This window comes from Chiloscyllium plagiosum, unplaced genomic scaffold, assembly GCF_037043375.1.
Source record: "Chiloscyllium plagiosum isolate Xiang-an unplaced genomic scaffold, Cpla_swu_hap1 HiC_scaffold_1, whole genome shotgun sequence".
Classification (NCBI taxonomy): domain Eukaryota; kingdom Metazoa; phylum Chordata; class Chondrichthyes; order Orectolobiformes; family Hemiscylliidae; genus Chiloscyllium; species Chiloscyllium plagiosum.
In genome coordinates, this window is record NW_028270139.1 from 71,002,046 (window position 1) to 71,024,979 (window position 22,934).

The 22,934-nt window shown below is 38.3% G+C and overlaps 1 protein-coding gene across 3 annotated transcripts in view; it reads right to left on the reverse strand.

Annotated features, from left to right (window-relative positions):
* Positions 1-1,121: 1,121 nt before the first annotated feature.
* Positions 1,122-22,934, reverse strand: part of gabrg1 (gamma-aminobutyric acid type A receptor subunit gamma1) — a 174,330-nt gene continuing 152,517 nt past the window's right edge. For 2 of the 3 annotated variants that reach the window (XM_087987789.1, XM_087987787.1), the window contains 3 exons: positions 21,677-21,827; positions 17,097-17,197; positions 1,122-6,252 (listed from right to left, as the gene is read on the reverse strand). In XM_087987789.1, coding sequence (XP_087843915.1) covers positions 6,109-6,252; positions 17,097-17,197; positions 21,677-21,827 — 396 coding nt within the window. In that variant the 3' untranslated portion in view covers positions 1,122-6,108. Of the gene's footprint in view, positions 6,253-17,063; positions 21,828-22,934 lie in introns of those variants that run through there. The other variant, XM_043700492.2, reaches the window with a different exon arrangement.

Consider the following 22,934-nt stretch of genomic DNA (forward strand, 5'->3'; position numbering starts at 1 on the left):
AATAAATAGATTTCAATGTGAAATGATGTGACGCACTTTTTTCTTCGCTTGCACCAAAGTCCATTTAAATAGTCCTCATTCATTACTTCATGAACATGGAGGTCAAGCAATGATGTTTTAAATACCTTTCAGACATGATTCAGTTTCAAACGGTCAGTTAGTCATCAGCCACAAAGTATTATACGAGTACATGGTCAATGCCAGCAAAACCCTAAGCTTTTAATCTGAATAAAAATACATTTCTATATTACTCTCATGAGTCACTCTCAACTTGCTTAAATCTTCAGATTATTCTCACACCAGCTCATTTTGCTATGCAGTCTGCTTATCTCTGATTGTCTACTGCCACAATCCTAGCATTCTCCTAGAACTGCTATTACCCTTGTAGTGAAGATGCCCTCACACAATTGACAGAAAAGGCTATCAACCCAATGATGGTAGGTCCATGTCACAATGCTATGTGGTTTGGGAGGGAAGTTAAAAGCAGTTGTGTTCCCACATCTAAGAAACTGAGGTGTCATTTAGATACCTTTACCCTGGGATAAGATTGCTTCTGGCAGTTTACTTCTTCCATCCTTGTATTTCTCAAGTCACCTTGCTCCTTCTATATAAAGTGCAAATATAGCAAACTTTCCCATTATTAGTTGCCAACAAATGGACCAAAGTCAAATATAACATTGGACTTTTAAGAGGTCATAGATTAGGTGAGATTAGATTTTCTCAACGCACCTCCTCACTGCACTGTCTTGGTTCTTTAAGCTCATTGACACTAAATGTTTTGTGTTGGGTTAAAAAACATTTTTAAAATGCAATTTAGTCCAAACTCCGCATAACCAAACATTAATGCAAATCTTTTATTTTGCAATAGACAGAAATCAACAGCATTATTGCTGATCTTTGATAAACTGGTCAAACTAAATGCAATCAGATGGAAGGCTCCACAGGTAGCAAGTTAGTTAACTCTTAGAATGCTGTAGTACTAAGCTAAGCATTCATTAAATAAATAATTCTCCTTCCCTTTATAAATTACCTTGCTATTGTTAACATAGGTGCTCTTTATTCAATTTTATGGAGTAAAATAACAAAGTTTCTTACAAAAAAACCCAGAGATCGATTGTAAATAGTAAATCAGCTTGTTTTAATACTAGGAGTTGAAATAAAACATACATGCATTTATCATCTTTCAGCACTTTGTGCATGGATTTGTATTAAATTTACAAGGTTTCTTACTGTATTGTTCAACCCTGATCAAACATAACTTCAGCCGGTGACATTGTTGCCCGTTCATGCAATATTGTTTACCTGTAAGATTTGTAACTAAACAATATTGGATTCAGCAGCTGTTATTATACACAGAAGCAAGGTTTGCAGGCACCAGTTTGTTATTATTCACAGTGTAACCAGTTAGATTTCGGCAAATCACAATACATAGACACATAAAGGAAGAGGACGCATAACATCAAATTGCACATGCAGTTACCACAGGTATGAAGTCAACAGCATTTCCATTTTTGTTAAACTGAAATCCAGATTTTCTGGAAATACTAGATATACTGGAGACACTGAAGTTGTCTTTTTTTACAGCCCACAATTACAGCAGAAAAAACCCATTTACAAATTAGAACTAGGGTTGCCAAGATTCAATATTGTTCGAGTGTAATAGCTATTTTAATGAGGGGCTGGATAAATTGATTGCCATGTTGTGAGGCAATAGAAGGATTGCTGCAAATTGAACTACTTAAAGAAACTTAATGATATCCACCTTCTTTTGCTTTGTCATACTTATAATTAATAAGTTCCTCTAATTTCAGATTGTCTTTCCATAATTTAAAGTAAAATGTTAATTAATTAAATAAATTACAACATGCAACTATATGTCAGAATTTTAGCCTCTTTGTTTGTTTCAGGAAGTCAAATGTGTTGAATTTTACCATACTGTTTCATGACATTTTATATCGAATGCATTTAATATGGACATTGTCATGGAATAAATATTAGGGGCCATGCTTAATACAGTGCACAGAATTAAAAGAACTTACAGAAATAACAGAAACAAACAATTCATCCCAACATGTCTATGTCAGTATTTTTATTTCACATAAGCCTCATCCCATCCCACTTCATCTTATCTTAGCAGCATATCCTGCTATTTATTTTTCCATCGTGCTAGCTGACAAGTTAGGTGTGTCTGTGCTGTTTACCACCATCATTCATTGTGGTTGTAAGTTCCATTTATTAATTACTCTCTGGATAAATAAGTAGGGTGCATAAAACTAGTCGGTAAGAAACCTATTATGTCATGTATCTGTGGATGTAAGATAAAAATCTGTGATATCGAGAAAGCCACTGTGGCCTTAAAAAAAACAAGATTGTGAGACTACCGAATAATTGAGAGCTCACTGTTACTTGCGCACAAATCAGACCATAATTTCCAGTGAGTGAACAGATAAAATTAAAGTCAAAATGCTAGAAGCTGCTGTCTCAGATGCATTTATTTATCATAATGTGTGTGAAAATGGCTATCTTGTCACTTTATTCATTATCCAACTGCACTAAATGGACTATATTTACTCCACTGACATTATAGATGCTCTTCACTAAACTCACCATAAAAATATTAGGCCTTCTCCATTCCAGTGTAAGTATTCTTTAAATGTTGTGATAAGACTTGATTATTGTTAAACAACAACTCTTGCACTGAAATTTAATATTTACAACATGTGGTCACAATCCTTCAGCTGTAATTATTGTTGGAGATTTACAATTTTTAAAAGCTTTGTCTGTTTGATCCTGTTCTCCCTTAACTCTCTGTTTCAGTCCCTCTCTTTACTTTGCTTTCTGTATCTCAGCTGACATTAAATTCATTATTTTAAATTGCATTTCTTGCTTGTTATAAGCTGCTCATTCATGATCTTTCATTATAACTGGCTAAGGGAATACTTAGCTTTCATGAACTGTTCATATCGGGCACAGATGGCCTATGGAGTTTATTTAAACTCTGTTTTCTACCTTGCTTTGAAAAACCCCATTGAGTGCAAGTCTATTTCACAGCAAGTACTAATTATTTAGTGGAAAAAATGAGGACTGCAGATGCTGGAAATCAGAGTCTAGATTAGAGTATTACTGGAAAAGCACAGCAGGTTAGGCAGCATCCAAGGAGCAGGACCCTTCGGATGCTGCCTGACCTGCTGTGCTTTTCCAGCACCACTCTAATCTAGACTCTAATTATTTGGTGCTCAAAGCAAAATCTAGTCCATCATATAGTAGGTTTACTTATTTCAGAAGGGTTTCACTGAGGATAATGCACATTTACAAATTGTTATTACACAAACATTTCAGTTCCATTGGTAAAAGCATGACATTGAATGAGGTGAACTGGCTATTGGACTGTTTGACCATTATCAAGGATCAACTTTGATTTTCAGTGGAGTAATGCCTTAAATTTTAAGATTTAACATCAAAATGCTCAAATCCCAACATGGCATCACCCTTCCCTATCCCTACAACTATCTCGAGTCCTACGTCTCTCGAAGATCTCTGCACTCCTCCACTTTTGGCCTTACTGGACCCCAACTTCAATCATTTTACCACTGCCAGCCATATGTTTATAACCCAGTCCCTCGCTATAAAGTTCCCACAGTAAACCTGCCCACTTATCTCCCCCACAGAAGATATGCCTTTTTGACACATCATGCCTTTATGTGGTGTGATGCTATATTGAGTGTTGGGATATTGCACTATGCCATATGTATGTAAGTGTATGTTCAAGGATCTTGTGGCAGTGGTAATGTCCCTATCTCTGGACCTAGAGACCTGCGTTCAAGTCCCAAGTAATACTTTTTCTGAACAGATTGCTTATAAGAAGTGTAAGTTGTTGTTATTGTTGTTCATGAGGGTTGTGCATGACTTTATTTTCTGCGGACAGGGCTAACTAGAAGTAATTAAGAGTAATATTACTTTATTAAATGTAAATAGAATGATCAATGCAGGTGTTTGAATAGTTTATGTAAATAAACAAACTGTTGGAATTTTGAATTCTAAAGGACATAAATAGCAAATAGAAATCCAAAATCAGAGAATACTAATGGCCAACAATGGTTGTGACAGGAACAAATCCTATATAAAATCTATCAAAGAGTGCAGTGCATTATTATGACCTGCCATGAGAAACCAATAGTAAATTACCAGATTCAGTGATAGTATATTATTACAAACAAAATGTAAAATGCACCAAAACACAACCAAGATAAAAGCACACTACACATATCACACTGTTGTTTCATAAACTTAGGTAAGTCACAGCAACCACCCTACTGTCTTTGAGAACTGTAAAAAAGTAGCATGTTACAGCAACAGGTATGTTACAGGGGCAGATTACTCCATTTGTAATTAGTAATACAACTGTAAACACAATTTTTATAATCGAGTTTAAGATAAATTACAAATAACAGAGGAATAATTCTCCAGAGTATTTCATATGTATTTTCATCATTAGCTAGGATACCAGAAACATTTATAATAGAAAATTTTATGGAATGGGATTACCAGAGTATGAAATTCTTTTAGAAAACATTTTTTTTCAATTGAACTCATTCAAAGGGATATTGCAGGATATCTGTACATGGCAATTTTATTTTCACATGCTTATCTGTAAAATTAGACTTTGATATTTCCTTTGAAACTTTTTTTTACAAACTTTCCATGAATAGTAATTACCCTCCTCATTGAACCTTATATCTTTGCCATCATTTCACAACCTGGATATTGAAATGTGACATTCTATGGCTGAACACAGTTCCAGATATCCTACAATGCTCAAACACCAAACACACAGTAATGAGGAGATTCAAGGTCCAATTATTTTCTATTCATCTTCTATGCTTGAGTTTAGCTGAGAGTGAAAGATGGCAGCTCTGAGTAGAATGTCAACTATTTTCTGACAAGTTTGCAAAAAGTACCTCGAAATCATTTTTATTTTCTTTAAATACTACATACAAGAATATATTTGTAAATAAAACAGCTCTGTGATAAAGCTATTGGAGGATTTTTCTGTGTATTATTTCACTATGTTCACAGTTTCAGTTTCTACAAAGTTCACAAGGTGAACACGCACAGAAATGTTATGGAAAATGACAAGATAGATTCGTAGGAAACATTTACAGCCACTTGTCCCTGAAGAATTTCCATTGCAGCTTCTATAGTGAATTCTCAAATTCAAAAGTTACATTACAGCAAGATTACAAATGGACAAATTCACAGTCATGTTCAGAATTGCTAAACATTATGGAACTCATTAATATGGTCCAATAACATACTGTTGTCTTAATGAATATCTATAATATTTAATACTGCTAACCTTGTCATGTGATTTTCAATATCTCATTGCAAGATCTAGCCTTGCTATTTCTGCACTGACTTATTGCAGCTACTAAAGAGCTCTGCAGATTTTACATTTCGTACAATATTCTCTAATGAATTGTGTCAAGCAAAGTTTAATTTTCTTGATTCAACGTCCAGTGTAATTTAATTCACTGAGTACTTTAATTAGTGTTATATTAACATATTATTTTTAGGAGCATTTACATTCTAAATTTTCCTCAATTTCTTCCATTTTAGGCTTGCTGTTTCACACACCCACATTTCAGACAGGAGGGAAGGCAGGAAAACGTTTTCATCAGTCTTTATTTAAGCAAATTTTACATCAATCATTGTAAAATATGTTATTTCCCAACTTCCCTATAGAGCTAATGACAGGTAGGATCTAGAAATCAATGAAGTAGAAGATTATGGCTGACACAGGAACTTGATCACAATGTATTATCGCATGTGTATTTATGAATCACAATACATACCAGAAAGCAGGCCAACTTTGATGCAGGCATCTTTCATAATAGAGGACTGAGGAGTCTGGCAAATGTTCTTAATCCTTCAGTGAGCTCACTGGGAATTCACAAGTGGTAGCAATGACCAACTTCTTGTTATTGGAAAAAAACTGCAAACTAAAATCTAAATGCAATTTCACAATTACCGTTTATTTGTACCACAGGGCAAACTTCTTGTGGTATGTTCAGAAACAGAATTTAATTTTCACTGTTTGTGAATGCAGCACTAATTAATTTGAGCTTCAGTGATGCCGTTTGAGAGATATGTGGTAAATTGGTCACCCATTGCAGACACTTTGCATAGGTGAGAGACTTTAAGTAGAGAAGAATCAAACAGCAGTGGCAGAACTGTCCAACTGAAGTGAAGCTCCTAAAATTGCACGAAGCAAAGAAAGGAAAAGATTTATGCAATACTTCACAGGTTGGTTTTGTCTTTAAGGGAAAAGTTATTTGGGCGCATAGAGGCAGCAATTTTACAAGTGGTTATGTTTGTGACTTAATTATGACATGCACAATAGCTACTGTCAAACCCAATACCTCATCATTTATTTTGTAGGGCACAATTTTGAATTTATATACATGCTTTATAAACTTGTTAGTCATCAAGTTATGAAAAATGGCTAAAAATCTGACTTTGTTATGAGAAAGCAAGACAGTCAATTAATTCACATAAGAATTAATCTGCACTTATGTATCAGACTTAATCACATCTTTCAGAAACATTTTAAACTTTGTCACATTAAAAAAAGTTTGCAAATGTATATTGTTACATGTGAATGAATACAGAGAGTTCCCACAATCAATGAGATGAATGATCAGCCAATCTGATTTCAGTAATGTTAGTTGAGACACCACAAAAACTCTTCTTCAAATATTGCCATCACCTTTTTTTTGCATTTACATAAGATAGATTTCATTCTCATCCAAAACACCGTGCTAAAGTAGCATTTCTTTCAGCTCTATACTCGTGTCAAGTTCAAATACAACAGAGATTTACTCAGATTATGCAGGAAAAGTACCACTTTGAAAGAACGCTGGATGGCTTTTTCACTTGCATGTGCTCTGAACTATCTATTCTCACAGTGTTTATTTCAGCAACAGAATTCACTCTGCATCTTTCCTTATGTAAGTTGGAAATAGGGTTTGAAACTACAACCTTTTGATTTTGAGAAATTAATTCTACCAAATAAACCAAACTAACAGATACTACTACATTCTGCGTTTGCTTTTCGGTTCCTTCATTGATTCAACATTTCATCTGATGTTTCACTCTTGGGAGACACGGAGTGTTATTTTGTGGTATTTTATGAAAGAAGGGTTCCAGGTCTTTTCTAATCATAATTAACCAGACTTTTGTCAAACATTATATACTGGACTCAGTCAAACATTGCTAAATTACTAAACACCCCCATCTGACAGAAATAGTAAATTTGTAGCGCAACTTCAGAGAGGACAAACAAGTAGACATCGTCCAAGGTGAACATCATAAGAAGGTAAAAACATAAAATATCAATTGCAAAGAAAGTTGCTGAACATCTCTTGAATGTGTTAATGATTGACAGTAGCTAAAGATAATTAAGGCAGTATAATTAAATAAGGTAGTAATGTGTATGGATAAAAATGCACATGACTTGTTTTCACTGTTTCAAGATTTTTAAAAATGGCTAAAAGAAATGCATTACCATATTCCAAACTTCCAAGCAATTCAGGAAACATATTCTGAAGGTGAAAGTATAGTGACTGTTGACTTTAAAATGTTTCTTGTAATTTATTATTAAATAATAGGAAGGCAAGATATAAATAGAAAACTTTGTTGGTTTTTATATTTCTTCCACAATATCAGACATGCTTTTAAATAGTGCAATTGTTATAATAATGAAATATAAGATTGTTCCGACCTGCAGTTACACAGAAATACTTGGCTGCCTTGGAACACAATTATCTGAGTGATCTTGTCTGTTTACTGTCTGATATATTGGTTAGACATCCATGGGGGTGTTTCTGGGATCTAGTACCAACTTCACGATGAGGAATAGGGCATAAAACCGAACACATCGTGAGGGGCAGCATCATGTGCTGCTCTCAAAAGCAGGAAGCTTGGTCTGGGGAACTTTACTGTGGGACAGGTACAGCCCAATACCCAGGACCCAAAGCTCTGGAAGGCCTATGTGTTTGAGTTGTGAGCGGGACTTGCTGTGTTTGAGGCAGGGTTTTGTGCAAGAGGCAGGGGAGGGCGCTACAGTGTTCAGATTGAGGATGGGAGCAGGAGGCCCAGTCAACATTTTGTTTACCCTGGCCAGAGGCAAAAGATGAGCTTCCTGAGATCTGGTTGACACTACAATAATGTGTTCACAGGTTTGATGGCAGATTCAGCATCACAAAGCCAAGTGTCAGGATTTGTCATTTGTATGTGATATACACTCAATAAAAGGCAATCCTGCCAGAAATAAGTGTACCTTTCCAGAAAAGTTATCTGCAAGCAAAAAATGGCCTTTGTGATGACTGCATCCAGTGGCGTGCAACAGATGATGTACTTATTGGAGTTGGAGGGTTGCTTTCTTTGGGAAATATTGACTGACCTGCAATAGGCCACGATTAAGATTAAGATTGCATGGTGGCAGGCAAATTACTGACTTTGATATTTGAGAGATAGGATTGAGTATTGCTTGGAGAGGCATAGGTTAACTGGGGTAGTCAGCATGATTTTGTTAAGATGATATTGTCTTTTACTAACTTGATAGAAATGTTGTGAGGAAATAACAAGAAGGATTGGTGAGGGGAGTGCAGTGGATGTTGTCAATGTAGATATTAAGAAAGGATTTGGTAAAGGTCTCACATGGGAGACTGTTAAAAAAAAGTAAAGCCCCAGCGATATAGGGGAAGGTGAATAGTTGGATTTAAGTTAGTTCAGTAACAGGAAACAAAAGATAATGATCGATGGAGTTTTCTTGTCAATACAAATTGATAGCAATTTCCATTGGTATTCCACAGGCCTCAGTGGTATGATACATGTCAATGATTTAGACTGAATTGTGTGAAGTACAATTCAGAAATTTGTAGATGACGCAAAAATTAGCCAAGGAGTTGGTGGTAAAAAGGATAGCTATCAACTGAAGGAAGATAGCTGCAGTTTGGCTGAGTCAGCAGCAAAATGGCAAAAAAAATGCAATCTGGCAAAGCGTGATGTTACGCATTTAGGGATTCGACAAAACAAAGTAATGCACAACAAATGAGAGAGTAACGAGTCAGTGGAGAAAGTGAGAGACATTGGAGTGTGTGCTCAAAGGTCCCTGAAGGTGGCAGGACAGGTGGATAAGGCAGTAAAGAAGACATATGGAATGTTTTCCTTCATGGGTGAGGTATTTCATTCCAAAGCAGCGATGCAGTGCTGCAATAATGTAGACACTGGTTAGGCCACAGTTGGAGTTCTGTACACAGTTCTGGTCACCAGAAGGCAACAACTGCTTTCATGAGTACTGAAGAGAGTTAAAAGAATGTCAGCAACCCCTTTGTCTTTTGCACTGGGCCTCTACACCATCTGCCCTTTTGCTTATCGTTTGTCTCTGCCAGAAATACAGAAAGGTGTTGGAAAACAGATCCTTTCAGTTCTGAAGAAGTCATGCCAGACTCTTAACATTAACTCTGCTTCTCTCTCCATATATACTGCCAGGCTTGCTGAATTTTCCATCATTCTTGGTGTTTCTAGAAGAATGTTGCCTAGGCTTGAAAGTTGATGAAAAAAGTGTATAGGCTAGGATTATTTTCCTTGAAAGAGAGGAGACTGATTGGTGACTTGGTGCACAAACTGATGAGGAGCTTGAACAGTGTGGGCAGAGAAGATCCATTTATCATGCTGAAAAGGAAAATGTTTTCACCCAGAGGGTGTGGATATCTGGAATTCACCATTTAGTGTGGTGGCTGAGGTAGAAACCCTCAACTCATTTAAAGGGAACCTGATATGCACATGAAGTGTTGTAACCTGCAAGGCTACAGACCGTGTGCTAGAAAGTGTGTTTTGAGTGCAGTTAGTTTATGCAGCCATGACAAGCATAGACATGCTGGTCTGAGTTGTTAGGTGCTGTAATTTTTCTATGGTTCTACTGTACGAAGAGCTCTTTGTGAGCGGCCAGCAGTATTCATTTACACAAAGTGATTTCACTCTCTGAAGGTGAAGCTTTCACTGTGAGAGCACCAGTAATAAATGTTTCAGATGTCTTAAAAAATCATTCATTCTCACGTTTGCCACAAGTCTTTGCTCCACTTCATCAGCTCCATGGTTGGCTCCTTGGACATAGGGTTACCCACATAAAACCTAGCAACTGACACAAGTGTGGAACACACCAAGTGTGGCTGAGGAGTGATATAATAGTGACCATGTCTCATCAAAGGCAACAATGCTGCAGACTATTGAGCTGCTAAATATGTTTTGGATCATTCAGGCAGAATGCAACAGTACTAACTAGAATGAGTCTCCTGCAATGTTATGGTATGTTGTGCCCTCTGCAAATTTGCTTTGAAAAGGGAGTGGAAATTTTCGGAGACACCGAGAGAGAAATCTGGCTTATGTAATAAGGAGTAGGGGAAGCTGATGCTGCATATGAGGGAGTGAGTGTTTTAGATGCAGCAAAAGATGCCAGGTCAGTGGTGCAATGCGCCATGCAGACCGGAGATAAATCATTACCACCCGATTCAAGACTAAGTGAGGCACTACAACATCTCTAATTCACTGTGCATTGTCCTCTATTAACTCGGAGCCCAGGGTACCCTCCTGGGTGTGTACACCTTTGTTTTATTGCATTGGACTTTTGTTCTGGTGTTTGCACTGAATTTGGCATTTTCACTCACCACTGCTGGTCTTGCAATTGTGAGCGTGATTTGAAGGGATGCATGTTGCACTTATACTGCTGGTCAAACAACATTGTGATGTATTTGCTGTCAGGACTGGGACTTGACCTATCTAATATGCCACATTTATGCAACCTTGGCAACTGGAAGGAAAACTGTTGCAGGCCCCATCACAAACAAGCCCACATACATGTTGCACTGGATGCCACATGCGCTTGTAACTCAGTGCCAAGTCACACATGTCTCACTGATATATCCTCCAAATGGGGGTAACACACTGCAAAGGCCTCAATCATGAGGACACCCAACAAGACATGGAATGACTTGGATGCGGAGGCTCAGCCTCTGAGCAATGAGAACCAGCTAAACATTTGGATTCATTGTTGGTCTGCTCGCCGAGCTTGTGGAATTGTTGGCAGATATTTTGTCCCCATTCCAGGTGACATCATCAATGCTGTGTTGCCTCCTGTGAAACGCTGCTGGGAATTGGGAATCCACTTGGAATTGATGTGGTTCAGTTTGAGCTGTTTCTAGTTGGTGCTGGTTCAAAGGGAATGGTACTCATTCTCAAACTCCATCAACGACCTACTGACCTGGACCCATTATACAAATTGCTGCAATGGAAAACCAGAACCAGCACCAACCAGAAACAGCTCAAACTGAACCACATCAATTCAAAGCAGAACAGTACAGCAGCACTTCACAGGAGGCAACACAGCACTGATGATGTCACCTGCAAATGTCTGCCAACAATCCCACCAGCTCGGTGAGCAGACTAACAACAAATCCAACCAGCACCCAAGCTGCCGACCTTCACAAAAACTTTAAAGAGGTAAACAGTATCTGACATTCTTTGATTGACATTTCAGTCTCAGATGCATTGCAATAATCACTTGACTACTGATGATGTGAAATATTGTTTTGAATGTTGCATCCACATCATGTTGCCCACATCATCCAGAACTGATCAGGAATGAGATGCAAACATTTGAATGCATACAACAACTGCACTGACGAGCAGCAAAATGAAAGTAGAAAACAAATCAATAAACTTAAATTAATCATCAGTTTGCAGATTCACATCCACAGTGATTAGGCATCTGTGCTACCTTTGCCATTCAGACAGCTTGGTCGATTATTTTCCCAATGGGTGCATATCCATTTACGTGTGTGCCCTCCAGAAAGTGTTTGACACTTACAATGTCCTACAACTAGTACAGCATTCACAACATGAAACAGGTCCCACATTATTCATTCCACATGTTCCATCTATTGTGAAGATTACAACCCAACCCTGACAGGCCTCTGCACTCACCATTTAAACTTCTTGATGCCCCTGAGTGCCACATAGTGATTACATAATGCCACTTTGTCTTCTTTCTGCACAGACATCAGGTTATTGAGTCAGCCCCATTGCTGCTAACCTGTGCTGAGATCTCCATGGACGGCCTCTCTGGGAAACAGGACCTCCTACTTTTCCTGGATGGTCTGGAGGAGAAACAGCTCTTAGACCGAATGGTGATGTAACAATAGGTTTTACACAGAGTTGAAAAAAATGACTTTACCTCCTGCTTCACTGACATTCAGGTCTTGCAGGGCTGAATACCCAGCTGGATGCTCTTTAAATATGGTACCTGGACGTCCGACCCCGTATTGTAACTGCAGGGGAGACACCCTCCTTTGCTGGATGACTCAATCTGCTCCTCAGACATATGTAGCTAATTGAAACTGAAACCTAACATAGTTCAAATTATAACAGATCAAAAATTATTATAATTTTTAAATTTTATTTCAAATAAAAAGATACCACAAAGACACACCTCACAAGCATTCTTACTTCCTGCACACATGTGGGACCATATACAATCTCTCAATCTTACTTCCTGCACACATGTGGGACCATATACAATCTCTCAATCTTACTTCCTACACACATGTGGGACCATATACAATCTCTCATTCTTACTTCCTGCACACATGTGGGACCATATACAATCTCTCAATCTTACTTCCTGCACACATGTGGGATCATATACAATCTCTCATTCTTACTTCCTGCACACGTGGGACCATATACAATCTCTCAATCTTACTTCCTGCACACATGTGAGACCATAAACAATCTCTCAATCTTACTTTCTGCACACATGTGGGACCATAAACAATCTCTCAATCTTACTTCCTGCACACATGTGGGACCATAAACAATCTCTCAATCTTACTTCCTGCACACATGTGGGACCATAAACAATCTCTCAATCTTACTTCCTGCACACATGTGGGACCATATACAATCTCTCAATCTTACTTCCTGCACACATGTGGGATCATATACAATCTCTCATTCTTACTTCCTGCACACATGTGGGACCATAAACAATCTCTCAATCTTACTTCCTGCACACATGTGGGACCATAAACAATCTCTCAATCTTACTTCCTGCACACATGTGGGACCATAAACAATCTCTCAATCTTACTTCCTGCACACATGTGAGACCATATACAATCTCTCAATCTTACTTCCTGCACACATGTGGGACCATATACAATCTCTCAATCTTACTTCCTGCACACGTGGGACCATATACAATCTCTCAATCTTACTTCCTGCACACATGTGGGATCATATACAATCTCTCATTCTTACTTCCTGCACACGTGGGACCATATACAATCTCTCAATCTTACTTCCTGCACACATGTGGGATCATATACAATCTCTCATTCTTACTTCCTGCACACGTGGGACCATATACAATCTCTCAATCTTACTTCCTGCACACATGTGGGACCATATATAATCTCTCAATCTTACTTCCGGCACACATGTGGGACCATATACAATCTCTCAATCTTTCCAACTCTGACTGCCTCACTTTTAATTTCTCACTTCGCATCTAAACATTTCTGTCCTTGAACTGCATCCACCAATGGTTATATTCCACTTAACTTGTCACATGTGACTAATATCGACAAATTACATGTCTGCAAACCTTTCTCTCTCAAGTCCCTGAAGTTCTCATAGTACAGAATCTCCAGAGTCCCTTCTCCAGACCCTAAAAATGACCTGATGAGATCTGTCAACACTAGAATACTGTAATTGGTTTTGATCAATCTATGATCACTCACCCTTCCAGTACTCAGTGTTTGTGGGCGGCACGGTGGCACAGTGGTTAGCACTGCTGCCTCACAGCGCCAGAGACCCGGGTTCAATTCCCGACTCAGGTGACTGACTGTGTGGAGTTTGCACGTTCTCCCCGTGTCTGCGTGGGTTTCCTCCGGGTGCTCCGGTTTCCTCCCACAATCCAAAAAAAAAATGTGCAGGTCAGGTGAATTGGCCATGCTAAATTGCCCGTAGTGTTAGGTTAAAGGGGTAAATGTAGGGGTATGGGTGGGTTGCGCTTCGGCGGGGCGGTGTGGACTTGTTGGGCCGAAGGGCCTGTTTCCATACTGTAAGTAATCTAATCTAATCTAATCTAATCTTTTGTCCTTTCTGACAGTATAGCACTTGCAGCAAAACAGTTTTGACTGATTCTGAGAGTCCTGCTTCAAGACCAAGATCTGTCTTAAAACTGCCAAACAGAAAAAGTTTTATTCAGAAAACCTTGCCAGCTTTTGCTTTACACCAAATCCTCAACTTTCTGAACTGCCAAGCACAAAAGCCAAGCTGACCAACCCTACTGCAATTAGCCTTGCTTCTTAGCCGTACATTACATAGTAATGCCAAGTCACATGGACATTTATTTATTAACTGCTTATGTCATAATCAGAAAATTAGTTAACCCTTTTCATGAATATGGGCCAATCTAGTTTTATCTTAATTGAAGGAAAATACAAGTTTGTCAAAGCACATGGGTCATCACCCATCTCTACTCCTGGTAATCTGAGCTTCTCTGTTGCAGCATTGAGCTGGAAAACAGGGAAATGTTAGTTATGTCAGTTTAGTAAGATCCAAATGTGAGACACTGAGGCCTAGAACAAATTCACAGTTACTGACTGACAGTGTGATCCTCTGAAGCTACAGATCTGATTACAAGAGTCGGCAGAGCATGCACACTGATCCTCTAATCGGAATCCTTGGCTCAACTATCTTCAGTTGCTTCATCAATAACCTTCACTCCACCATAAGGTCAGAAGTGGGATGTTTGCTGATGATTGTGCATTTGTTCAGATCCATTTGCATCTCCTTAGATACTGGTGCAGTCTGTGCCCTTACGCAGCAACATCTGGGTTGATAAGTGCAATTAACTTTTGTAACACACAAATGCTTTATAATTATCTTCTCTCACAAGAGAAAGTGCAATCAGCTCCTGTTGACATTCAATGGTATAACTGTTGCTGAACTTCTCACCACCAACATCCTGGAGCTCACCCCTGACCAGACATTAAAGTGGACTGCCTTACAAACACAATAGCTGCAAGAGACTGGGAATTCGGTGGCAGAAATTCACCTCTTGACTCGACGAAACCTATTTCACATTTGGATCTTACCAGATTGACAGAACTAACATGTACCTTGAGCTGGAAAACAGGGAAAAGGCAATGTGATGGATGTGCCTCCACTTGCTCAGAAGTGTTCTGCTCCAGCATTTACAAACTGCAATAGCAGACAGGGCAAAGCAATCTAATATAATTTTTCAATAGTCACTTTCTTTATTACTGATGCACAATTGTAGCGATGTGCACCATCTATATATTTATAAGGAGGGCATTACCTGGTGCAGTGCTGTCACAAACAAATGCTATCACAAACACATTACAGCGTTTGATAATGATGGATGTCATGATTTCCCTAAGCTGCATCTTCTGGCATAGGCTTGTATTACTTATAGTAATGACCCCACAGCAAGATGACTTAATGCTATGCCAGATGTGAACAGAATAGGCTGGAATTAGACATTAAATGGTACACCTACTACTAAAACCACTGACATTACAGCGGGAAATATGGTGTACTGGAGTTCACTTGGCTGAAAAGTTCAAAACTTTACTATCTGCACTTAAATAGATGTAAAATACATTCAGAAACAAGATCATATAACCAGCATGCTGAAAGGAAAGGTAGTTTACTCCTTTTAGTATTTAATAAAATCATTTCCTGTAAAAGAACCAATTCTGACAACTCTGAACTGCACTGAAACCCAGCTTGCCTCTAAACTTCAATTTAATTAGAATTTAAATACAAGTTCATGCTTTAGCAGGTCATTGCAAGATTCAATGCCTGGATATACTGGGCCTTGTAGTATGTTCACAATTATAGAGTCATAGAGATGTACAGCTTGGAAATAGACCCTTCGGTCCAACCCGTCCATGCCAACCAAATATCCCAACCTAATCTAGTCCCACCTGCCAGCACCCGGCCCATATCCCTCCAAATCCTTCCTATTCATATACGCATCCAAATGCCTCTTAAATGTTGCAATTGTACCAGCCTCCACCACTTCCTCTGGCAGCTCATTCCATACCCGTTCCACCCTCTGTGTGAAAAAGTTGCCCCTTAGGTCTCTTTTATATCTTTCCCCTCTCACCCTAAACCTGTGCCCTCTAGTTCTGGATTCCCTGACCCCAGAGAAAAGACTTTGCCTATTTACCCTATCCATGCCCCTCATAATTTTGTAAACCTCTACAAGGTCACCCCTCAGCCTCCGACGCTTCAGGGAAAACAGTCCCAGCCTGTTCAGCCTCTCCCTATAGCTCAAACCCTCCAACCCTGGCAGCATCCTTGTAAAGTTTTCTGAACCTTTTCAAGTTTCACACCATCTTTCTGATAGGAAGGAGTCCAGAATTGCATGCAATATTCCAAAAGTGGCCTAATCAATGTCCTGTACAGCTACAACATGACCTCCCAACTCCTGTACTCAATACTCTGACCAATAAAGGAAAGCATACCAAACGTCTTATTCACTATCCTATCTACCTGTGACTCCACTTTCAAGGAGCTATTAACCTGCACTTTATCATCTCTTCATAAATATATTCAGTCCAGTGTAAGCAAAGGAAACTAAATTCAAACATTTGGAGATTTAAACAATGAAGCCGTATTAAAGGACATTGCATATTGTACATAAGCCCATTAGATTTCTAAGCAATAATTTCATCCCAGCTTTAAAACTGTGTTGTAATGCTGTTTGAATATTAACTGCGTGATATTAACATTTTCTGAGGAATTTCATCTGTTCTTAACTCCTAATATTCAGCTTTGTGTGTAATCTTGGCCTGGAAAGTCAGTTCCCCATTCTTGCAGCTGGGTTAAATAAATTGAGCAGATATTTAAATCCCTGTATCTGAAGAATGGAGGTTGTGTTGGGGTTAATGATAAAATTTAATTGAAAACAGGAGGCTATGAGGGCGGCTAGATTTACTGACCTGAAGTCTGAAGCTCAGGAAAAGAGGTAATGTATGCCTGGAGATCCAGTTTAGTTCCTGCCTTGTTGTAGAGCCTAAGAATTCTGATCTCACAGGCCCTGCTTGGAAAAGGAGATTATTATTTACAGGGCTATTCAGAAGAGTGCCTTCAATTAGAGAAGAATGTATCAATCTGCAACAATAAATCAGAAGATGGAAGCTTATAAGTAAATAATTGAAATATTGTTATGGAATCATACCTGCCAAAACAACAAAGATAACTCCAGGTGATTCTGATCAGGTATTGGTGATAATGTATGTAATATCAGACATCGCCAACGTGTCTGACAATCAGATAATAAAGTAATACTGATTCTCACCTCAGGGAGCCACACTTGGCAACTGTCCTTTGCCACATGATCTTCCAGCATTGACTCTTGCTTTAAGATCTTGTGCATACATTACGGGACTTTTTGTCGATTTTGTCCCTGTCAGACCGGTGGGATCATTTGTGGGTCAGGGACCTGAGTTACCACGACTCTTTCCCTGCTCTGTGACATCAAATATCCATATTTTGGCTTCTCAGACCAATCAGGGAAGATACTTACACTCTGCCAAAGAAAGATTTCTGATGAAAGATACACACTACTTGTTACAAAGATCACTGGCCTGCTCCATCCACGGGAATGTAGAGGCGGTCCAGGAGGGTTCCTCCTGGAGGTCTTCATGCTGAATCATGAGGGTCACGGATAGGATAAATAGATAAAATCTTTTCCCTGGGGTCGGGGAGTCTAGAACTAGAGGGCATAGGTTTAGTGTGAGAGGGAAAAGATATAAGAGAGACCTAAGGGGCAACTTTTTCACACAGACGGTGGCACGTGTCTGGAATGAGCTGCCAGAGGATGTGGTGGAGACTGGTACAATTGAAAAATTTAAAAGGCATTTGGATGGGTATATGAATAGGAAGGGTTTGGAGGGATATCAGCTGGGTGCTGGTAGGTGGGTCTAGATTGGGTTGGGATATCTGTTCAGCATGGATAAGTTGGGCCAAAGGTTCTGTTTTTGTGCTGTACATCTGTATGACTCTATGACTGTAGTGAGGTGAGTTTTTCTGAAGATGGGAGGAAGTGAACTACTCTTCCAAACAGCACAAACAGGAATGCATTAGAAAGTAAGCAGCCAGAGTATGGTCCCTCCAACCTGGAGACAGTTCATCTTGATGGTCCAGAAACTCAGGGTATTAGGACAAGGGAGTGCCATAACACTTTCAGCTACAAAGGCCTGTACTCTGACTTCCCCAGCATTCTCCAGCAAAAAACTCCCCAAGACCAACATACGTTGCAACTGCTGCCACTCCTCCCTCCTGAGGTACCTCACCTCCCATGGAGGTGCTGCTCTTGTCCTTGTCCTTCTTGTCAAAGTTGTAAGGTGGAGCTGAGGAAGCTGCAGGGAAGGCTGACTAAACTGTGAGACAAGTGAAGGGTGATTTCCAACAAGCTAACAGTCACCTGTCCAGCAGTGATCATAATTTCTCACCAGGCCATGATTACAGCTCTTCAGTGGAGCTGATCAAACACAGCCTTCCATGTTTCTCAGTTTCATTGAAGATACTCTTCCTGCTATTGCACTCTCTTTAGTGACAATTGTGAGTCACTGGATACTGGTGCCCTGACTGAAATTTCCAGGATTAAGGGCTAAAAAAAAATTCACTAGCTTCTTAAGCAACTTAATTTCTTAGACAGGTTACCCACCCTCCTTCAATCACACTTCAGTACTGAAAGTAGGGGAATCTCAAGCTGATGTAACTTTTAAGGATGTAATTCCTCACACGCAGGCAAACCCACCACCTCCTGCCTGGGAAAGTCCCACTCCTCTCCCCTGCCCCCTTTAATCCCAAACATTTTTCTGGATTTTCTTTTAAGTGACTTGGGCCCATGCTGATGAAGATTAAAATTTTACTGCTGCTAAGGTGATCTCCAAGTATTTGCCCCTGCAGTTCAAATAATATCAATTATTTGAGCAAAAGAGTTAAATAAAGTAATTGAGTCCTTCGGGATTGAAGAAAAACGTTCAGAGCTCTACAATTCAAAACAAACCTATCAATGGCTTGTCCTCCATGTAACCTGCCATGGATCATCAAAAAGCAGCACTCACTAACTGATACGTCATACAACCCAAAACTCAAACAGGCACGTGACATCCTGAACAAATCGAAAATGCAATCAACACCTTCCTGCCGAAGCTCCCTCTTTGCAAATGGTGCATGTGTTAGGTATCTAGACTCCAAATGCATTGGGCAGCTGGCAACAAGCCTAAAGCAATCAACATGTTCTGGGTGAGATGACACATGCCGGTTCAAAATAGCACAGTGGAGTCAAATATTCTCTGCCACAACATTAATTGGTACTTTTTAAAAACATGTTAATTTCTACATGTCAGTTAGAGCAGAGAGAACTTCTTAAACAGTAATTATGCTGAAAGAACAGCATAAGGTGAAAGCATAGTTGAAGTAAGCAGGTGGTAGCGACAAAGCTAGAGGAGGGATAAATCTGTCTTTCCAGTTGTACGATTCTGTTTTAAGCTTTTTATTCTGGATGTTTTAATATAGTGTTTATAATATTGGATAAATTGACGTACAGCATACATTATGAAGTATTCTATTTTACAGTAAGTTTAGCACTAGGTATGTTTAGAACACTGTGAATCAAAATTGTGCTGGCACCATTCTTCCTTCTAATCTGATGCCATTTCCTTTAACTGCTCTCTTGAATAATACTTATTTTAAACTAATCTCTGATGTCATAGATGTTCAGGCAAGGAAAATAAAAGCTGAAATTAACTGAAGGTATTCTGACAAAAATTGAATAGTAAAATATAATATTTGTTGTATAAAATTCAAATGACAGTTGCTATATCATGTCCATATGTCAAAACTCAGCAGATACACTGAAATGTCTATATTATCGAATTATTAAGAAATGCCAGAATTTCAGTTTATTGGATTTGGGTACTGCTTCTAAATACTAAATGGGATTATATAAAAGTAATATTATTTAATGTGGGCATTTTGTTGAATAGTACAAAAGATTTGCTTACATCCATATTAATCTGTGTATTGAATACACCAATAAAACTGCATTTATTGTTGCCCACTTTCTATTATATACATATCAGTAATGAACATAATGCTGGGGTTTGTATTCATTAAAAAATGCAATATCCATCTTACAATGTATTTTTGGATATTATTTTTCCCTTGAGATTATATTAGTATTTGGAGAAGCTGTACAATTTTCTCTTGATAGATTTCTTTATTGTTAGTTTCAAAATGAATGCTAAATTCTTATTTTCATTTGCAGTTAAGGCTTTGTATTACTCACCATAAAGCATACCTACAGGTTTAGAACCTAGGATGGCTGCCAAACATGTACAGCAGTAACTCCTGGACAATTTGAATATAAAGACTTGCCAGGGCGCTAGACTGAAGACACTTAAATTATGATATAAAACCTGATATATTTATTAGGCAGTTAGAATGCACAGTTTGTACTGATGCAAAGCTAAAGCTGCTTTTTTTATTGATAAAAGTTGTGCAATGCAATTCAAGTGTGAAGTCACCTGAATAAACTTCAGGCAACTGACTCCCTGGGAAAGAATCAATTTGGGGCTTAGAGGATCTGCATCTTTCTCAGTAATAATGGCACCCAAGATGGCTGATGCCTTTTTGTCATATCACAACTTGCTGACCAAGATCACATTGATGTTAAGTGCACTTAGTCTTTATGAAATGCAAACATGATCAGCAACTCATGAAAATGTCAGAAACACATTTATTGATAGGTTTTATGGTGAATTTTACATAGCTTAAATAAATACCTTCTTAGAAATCACATCACTTAGTGAAGTGCTGAGTGTTACTATAGACTACTGTAAAAACTTCAGTTTGAAAATGTGCTAAAGATTTATTGTATTTATAGTTTTGGTCAAAATACCATCATGTCTTGTAAATTAAAGTATTGAGCAGAAAATGGGCCTGTTTGGAGCTCATAGTTAAGCATGTGGCATTTCACATTCCAATTTAGATTAGCTTTAATTCTATTTAGGTTTTAGAACTAAATTGTTCTTCTTGCAATGAACGATTGGGTTTGTCCAGATTTATCCTAGATAACTTGTTATATACTGTCCAAGATGCAATGTGGGTCACATATCCCATCAGCTGTCCATTGTATGACAAAATCGCAAGTGTTAAAGTGAATATAAATGTATGTATTTTATCAAATTTACATCTTGAAAAATATCATTATTTGAAAATGTGCATGACTCGTGTATATGGCACAAGAATTCATGATAAGCTGCACATTTGGCAGTAAGTCAACTGATTCAAAGATGATTTCAACACAATCAAATGTTGTATAGGCTAAAATTCTACCACTGCAGATTTATTCATCCTCCTCTTATGTCACTGAATTGTACTTTTTATAGGTAAAGGTATGCGATCCAATAAACCAGATTGAACAGACCGAATGCTGTAGGGAAGAATATTCTAGAGTAGGAATCAATTTTGGTGATACGGATATGTATTTGACCCTGCCTCCATGCACCTGTACGACACTCCTCGAAACAGCAGAAGAAGCTCTTACAATCTTTGCCATCCAAACACTCGTAACCATAATCATCCCGTTCTTGTAGGTGTGCAATGTTGTTCACCTGAATTAATGTTGATCCTGGACGGACTTTAATAACAGGTGATTTCTGCAAATACAGTGGAAAATCACATTATAGAATCACAATTTTCAGCCAGAATTTGAATTCTGCAAAGATCGATATAGCAAAGATTCAACATATCAAAGGCTAACAACTATCTCAGAAACACAAAAGGGAACATGTGAATCTTTGAAGTGTTGATGCTCACAATTTATAACTCATCAAGTGTCAGTCTTGAACTCTTCAGTGAATCATTCACCACCAGAGGCCTTTTCACAGCCAATACTATTTGTCCAATTCCTTTTTTAAAACTGACAACTGAATCTGCTTCCACCAACCTTTTGCACAGTCTGTTCCAGATTCCAGAACTCTGGTTCCTTTGACAATTATTTTAATATTATGTCCTCTAGTTTCTAACCCTCCAGCTATTTGCATAGAAATACCAGCACAATCAAAATTATGAACAAGTCTTTAAAATATCATAGTAGCTACTGTATCAGCTCACAGGTTGAGGAAAAGATTTAACCTATGATTGCATGATGTATTTTCTGTTCCCTCTCTGCTGTCACTGCACAGATGGGAAAGCAATTCTGTGACCAGTCAGTGAATCAAAGTTTCTGGCTGTTTTACTTCAGTTTTCACCCATTCGCTGGGGAAGAGTATCTGTTGTGCACTCAGCACTCCTCACACTACCGTGACTTAGGATGACAACTCAATAGATGGAGTACTCTACAGCTTGAAACAATTCCATAAAGCGGTATTTTCTCAGACATAAATATGTTTTTAAAAGTAAATGAGAAAATAATACCAACATTTTAAAATTTGATTTAAAATGCAATCAATTAGATTGTTTTATCTGGGGTTTTATGTTTTATTAAAACTTGTATCTAAAATGATTGTCCAATATTATTTATTTGTAATCAATATTGTTTTGGGAGATTCACAAATCAACTAGATGCTTTCTGATCTGTCATGTCACTGAGTATAACAGTTGATACAATTTTTACAATTTTTTTTCAAGTAAGCAATTTGATATGTGCCAATCTAAATGGAAATATTCAGAGGAGGGCAGAAACAGAAGAATCTGGAAGAATATATTTACAAATCTGTGACTGTGGCAGAGCAAGTTAACAGGCAACTAAGAAAGTGTAAACA